General features: G+C 27.4%; 1 protein-coding gene across 1 annotated transcript in view; it reads right to left on the bottom strand.

Annotated features, from left to right (window-relative positions):
• The window catches only part of LOC106685367 (ankyrin-1-like), a 9,006-nt gene extending 4,456 nt beyond the window's left edge, over window positions 1-4,550 (bottom strand). The window contains exon 1 of the mRNA XM_014427993.2: window positions 4,443-4,550. Within this exon, the coding sequence (XP_014283479.1) occupies window positions 4,443-4,499 (57 nt within the window). The 5' untranslated portion in view covers window positions 4,500-4,550. The remainder of the gene's footprint in view (window positions 1-4,442) is intronic.
• Window positions 4,551-6,475: the final 1,925 nt, after the last annotated feature.

The following is a 6,475-nucleotide window of genomic DNA, read 5'->3' as shown; positions in this document are numbered from 1 at the left end:
ATGGAGTAACTATTGGATGTTGTGACTCGGGAAACAGCCAAAATCAAATCCAAGTTTCAAAAATTGTAGAAATTAAAAAAGGAATAGATCAAATTTTGGACGGATTTTTTTTATCTATTTTCTATGTTTACTTAATTGTTTGAATTGATCGATATTTTGTATTTTCTAGTAAATGAAAACCATTTCATTCACATAAAATTGTGCATAATATAATTTCATTAATAATCTCTCTTAAATATATCCTAGTGAGAATAATGATTTTACGGGTATTTAGGTTTAGGGGGATATTTAGCTTTATCATTGAAGCTTAATATTTCAATTTGGGTTTTTGTAGAGAGTGTTAATTTTTTAAAAATAAAAATATGTTTTCATGCAATAAATCAATCCTAATATGAAATACAATTTTGGTATGTTAGACACACGCCTTCATATCATGATATATTGACTGACCTTTTTTATATATAAAATTATCCATTTTTCTAATTATATTATTTTCCAAACTGTTTTTGTGGTTTTCACTTGCATCCATAAATAAAATTCCATAAAATTTTTGTTTGGGACAGGTTTTTTTATAAGTTATAATAAAAATATTCATATAGTCTTATAACGTTTTTATTATCTCTACACTCCTAAGTTTCAGTCATTCCGACCATTTTCAAGAATCTATCAATTAAAAATTAGTAATTTCAAAATACATTTCATTCATTATAAATAAATTCTAAAAACGTTATGAAAAATTACATTTCTTGCCTTAATCATACTATCACAGCCAGAAATTGGTTATTACATTAATAGTCATTTTTTATCACTACTCAATTACCTATAAAATTTCTTCATTTAGGAAACAATATGCAGAATTAAAATTAATTTTCATCATAATGTGCTAAATTACCTATTATTTTCACAGTATCACAGTACAACTCAACATCCCAGGTTTGCCATATCCTCATTATATTTTCACAATGATATAAAAAATGAGGATCAAGACCCAAATAAAACAGCATGGTTGAACATGTATCCAAAATTAAGCATAATTTTTATTTATAATCTTAACACTTTCTTGAGACTGGTTAATATCGTTTAAATAAATACAATTTTATCCATTTTAGTCTTAGAACATATTTATTCAATTTATAAGTCCAACATTTCGGCCATTCGGCCATCCTCAGGGACAATCTTAATACTATTTTAGAACTAAATCATTTAAAAATACTTCATGGAGGCTATTCTGCCCAGGTCAGTCCAACAAATTACCCTAATTAGTCTTTGTTAAAAATTTAGCACAACGATTGACAATATAATAATTGACACACAATAATTGACTAATTTGTAGTTTGTTGGACTGACCTGGGAAGAATAGCCTGCATGAAGGGTTTTTAAATGATTTAGTTATGCTAAAATACTATTAAGATTGTCCCTGAGGATGGTCGAATGGCCGAAACGTTGGGCTTATAAATTGAATAAATATGTTCTAAGACTAAAATGTATAAAATTTTATTTGTTTAAAGCATAATTTTGATTCAGAAAGAAAATAATACCTTAAAAAGAAAAATGTTGGGGCTAATTATATATCAGGAAATATCAATTATACTGTTAATTTCAAATCAGATACAAAAAATTTGAACCAGCATTATGTTGAAATATTAAGCCAAGTTAATTTATGATCATGAGGGTTTTTTTTTTTTTAAGATAAATAATATGTAATTAAACTTTATACATTTTAAACACTAATTTGTTTGAATTGATAAAATTGAAAATATAATGAAGATGTGGCAAACCTGGGATGTTGCTATAGTGATTTGGAGAAACAGGAATTGTAAACTAATTGTTGTAATAAGTGTAACTTTGGAAATAATAGCTATTTCAGCACATTATGACGAAAATTAATTTAATCGTGCATATTTTTTCCTAATTTAAGAAGATTTATAGGTAATTGACTAATGATAAAAATTGCCTAAGCCATTATGGCCAACAATAACGAGATAACCAATTTTTGGCTGTGAAAGTGTTCATAACGCAAGAAATGTATTTTTTAATAATGTTTTAAGAATTAATTTATAATGAATAAATTATTATTAAAAATTTTTAATTAATAAATCCTTGAAAATGGCCGGAATGGCTGAAACGTAGGAGTGTAATATTAGTAAAAAAGTGTTTAGACTATATGGATGTTCATATTATAACTAATTAATAAATTTAAGTTCCTAGACAACATTTTTAAAATAATGAAATAATAATAAAATTGACGAATAAAAAAAGGAAGAGGTTTATTGATTTTTGAGTATTGATATTGATATTGAGTGAATGCTGTAATGATTGTAACTATCAAGTAGCTACACCATAGTAATGGTTTAACACTTTTGACACGATAGTTCACTGTATACGTGTGATAGTTAACGTGGCAATTGCTTCACTGGCATTATTTGAATCATTAACGGTTAGACCAACGCTAGTGCTACAGCACAATCATGACTGTAACGATTGTTACAACGATTCTCCAAGAACGGATAAAGTGTCGGGTATTCGTCAGGTAAAACGGGTATTTTTTGGTCGAGTGATTTGGCACCACTCTCTAATAAACAACAAGGCAAGGAGTTAGTTAATACGTTTTTAAACTTCATCAGAAATTTATCATAGTATTTTTTAAAGATAAAACAAAAAAACAAAACAAAAAAAAGAAACTGTAGAACCCTATCTATAACTAATATGGAATAAAATCGATGTGATAAGCAAACAAAATAATATTTATAAAGTTAATTATTAAGATTGCGACTGTACTAATCATAAACTCTTTCATATTTCAAATTAATTGAAAATAGCCAATTCTTTAAAAAGAAACATGTACATCAAAATTGAATTCAAATTAATTAATTGTGAGGAGGTAAATTGATCGACAACCGTATATACTAAAATTACCATGGCAACGTATAAATAAATAGCTTAATCCAATACTAGATACTGGTCGAAGAAGACCAGAGGAACTGTCAGTGCCTCCATCTACTACTTATTTGAATCGTTAAGTCACAAAAAAAAAAAAATTTAACAGGAACTCAAAAACACCATTAATTTTTATTTTAAAAGTGTTTCAAGTACAAATTAATTTTCATTTTCGTTAAAAGAAAATTGAAAATCATTGAAATTATTATTTTTTAAATTTGTTCAAACATTCTAAACTTAATATGATCATGAATTAAAAAACGATGTTCGTCTGATTACCATTAACAATATTAGCTGCTAGATTCAACTATAGCTAATCTTCCACCGTCTCTGCTAAATACCACAATTGATGGTTTGTGATTGTCACTATGGTGCGGTCCCCACTCACCTCTTAAATTGTATAAAGCCTCCACAAATTAAAAAGATGAATACAATTTTGAATAAAGCGTTTATTGTTAATGCCCTGTGAATTAAAATTGAATTATTTCTAAAGAGATCTTTGAAAAAAAATAGAAATACCTATTATTATATGCTGACATTTTTTTTTCTAATAAAAACCCTACTTCTTGCTGTTTAAAAAGTATATACTTTAATCACCTAACTTTAATCAATTCAGAATATTTATTAATATATCATTTTAATGCACATCAAAAAAATATAATTCATCCCGACATGGCAATTTGGATTTTTTTTTTTTAAAGCTGTTCAATTCTTGTCGAGTTATCTTTTAACTTAATATTCTTTCATAAAGTTTTGAAAACAAAAGAGTTTTATAACAGTTATCATTTTATTTTTAAAATAATAAATAAAATTCAGTAACTTCTATTCTGAGGTTTAATGAATAAAACTAATAACAATTTCGGAACCGGATTTTAAACTATAAAAAGGTATACCATTCTTTTTTTAAATAAATAAAGGCTCAGAATAAATGTGGTCATAATATATTTATTAATGGCAACATTGGAAAGCCAGACTAAAAACAATCACCTAGTTTTTTTTTATTAATTTATTTTCTTAGTAAATGAAATATTTATATAAGATCAGTAAATTTCAATTACCTAAGTCCTTATGAAAATATCTCCAATTATAATTTAAATTTATGAATGTACTTCTATATTTCCTAAAATTCGAAACAATAACTTTCAGAACGTTCTGCAATAATAACTGCTATATTTCCTTTTATTATCTATTTATTCTATTATTATCCATTTATTAATTTCAATTTTTTTTAGAATTTGTTTTCTGCAACTATGATATTTTAAAACTACTTAACAGTAAAAGTGTACATAAAATGTAATTTATGTAACTATTTTTAATTATTCATCTAATGCCTTTTATGATCTAATTTCAAAACATTAATAAATTTTTTTGCACTAGTACAAGGTTTTCGAGTTTCATTTTGATTCTAAATAAACGAATGCTCAAAAATAAACGTAACGTACTCCACGTTCTAATGGGGATAGAATGTACTGGTGTATAAATAAAGACATTTGATATGTACTTACAGACAGAGCGAAGTGATTTACTGTGAAGAAAGATAAATAGATCAGAGAGAGGAACATGGCTAAGACAAGAACAAGATGAATTCCCAGGAGAACACTGGAGTACAATGAGCCCACAGGTCTTACAACTTGTAATATATCAAGGACGGAGAGGCGAGAGTCGTTATTTATAATCATTATTGCGATTATCATATAGCAGATTGATCATTATCTGGCTGGTTATTGCAGATGATATATCATCAAGGACTGCGAAGTCACGATCTTCATTTCTACATTTTTTTTCACATAATAATGTAGGAGGAAATAATCGACCTTATCCTGTTGCAACATTCCGAACATCAATGGTCAAATACAATACCTTGAAATTTATTTTGAAAAATAGTACTGTGGGACTTTTCAAAACGTAAGGAACATTTTTCTTTTTACGATATTGAAAGTCTTTGTCGACAAAATGGGTTATTGTTTTTAGAACTAAAGTATATAAATTTCAAGGATCATTTCTAACGAAACTGGGATATCACATCAGATCCATGTGATATACTATAATACGATTTTTTTTTAGAACTTTTTATGTATTTTTTTATTGAATGTATTGCTAAGCTATTACACATGATAACTCCTTCCTCTATAGCGACAAAGTTTTGCATCGGTTACATTATTTTTGTTAACTATTATAAATTAATATTTATTTATCAATCAATTCGGAAAAAATATTTTTTAATATTTCGTAAATTTTATTTTTTTATTTCTTTATATATTTTTATCTGCTAGACTAATTGTTTTACTGATTTCATTTTAGTTTTGTGTGTGGCTTAAGAGATGATATAGGATTGCATCGTTGCAGTTGTGTTTATTTGTCCATCTTGTGCTAATTTTATTGTTAATATATTTTTTTTCAATATCTGAATATCTGAAAACATTTTCCTTTGCTAATTGTTTTGTGAATTCTCTTATTTTATTGGCGCTCTTTTAATAGTTTATTGTAGTGATTTTATCTCGTAATAAACAAAAGGTATTATTAAAAAATAAGTATTAATCACTAAGCAACATCATTTATTAATCATTCATCAGAGCTGTTGTATATTTAGTATTTAGTAAGCATACGTTAATTATACTTTTAATGTATTTTATTTTTTACTTCTGCTGCTATGGAATTCTTAACAAAATCCAGTTCAGCTCATGAATGTCACTTTTATTTTATTCTGAAATCCATTATTTCCTGCTTCTTCAACAAAATTTTGTTGTATTAACTATTTTACATCCCAAACATTCATTGCCACAAAATATCGTCCAAATATATATTTTTATTAAATTTTGAAGTTTATCCAACATATATTAACATTAGCTAACATTCTGTTTGAAATCGGTAACCCTGGAGAGCCCAGGTAAACAACAACCTTCCTCCTATGGATATTCGAACTGACTGGGAAATAGATTTTAATAACCAAATTATAAATGACTATGTTCTGAGACACAAACAAAGAGTATACATGTTGCATTAACAAAGTAATCGTAAAAACTAAGAAGTAAAAGAAAAATACATCGCTAGATTAAATAAAAATCGTGAAGAATTGTCATGAAATATAGCTGAGACGGTATTAATGGCTAACTAGCAGGAGTAGGGTAATTTGAAAATGTCTTTTCTATTTATTGAAATTTACAACTGTACAGAGATGAAATACAATAAGCAAATTTGATGAATGTTACAGAACACTTGATTATCTCAGTGGTCACCTGTGGCTATATCAGTTAGAAAAGGGGCTGTTGCCAGACGAAGCGATGGAACGAGGGATTGCAGCATACAATCATTCCATACACTCGGTCACGGGGTTTTCTACTTATGAGATAATTTTTGGGGGGATGTCGGAGGAATTACTATGATACAACGACTGAGGAGAGTAATATCGCCGTTATTTGCATGGCACGGAGGAGGATATGGGCCAAAGTCAGGGACAAAATTGAGAAGGAGAAACGCAAGATAAATAACATAAAAAATCAGTGAAGACTAAAATGACTTTATTCTAATATATTTACAA

The sequence above is a fragment of the Halyomorpha halys genome, unplaced genomic scaffold, assembly GCF_000696795.3.
Source record: "Halyomorpha halys isolate HHAL.00 unplaced genomic scaffold, Hhal_1.1 Scaffold685.1, whole genome shotgun sequence".
Taxonomy (NCBI): domain Eukaryota; kingdom Metazoa; phylum Arthropoda; class Insecta; order Hemiptera; family Pentatomidae; genus Halyomorpha; species Halyomorpha halys.
This window is presented reverse-complemented; position numbering and strand designations above follow the sequence as displayed.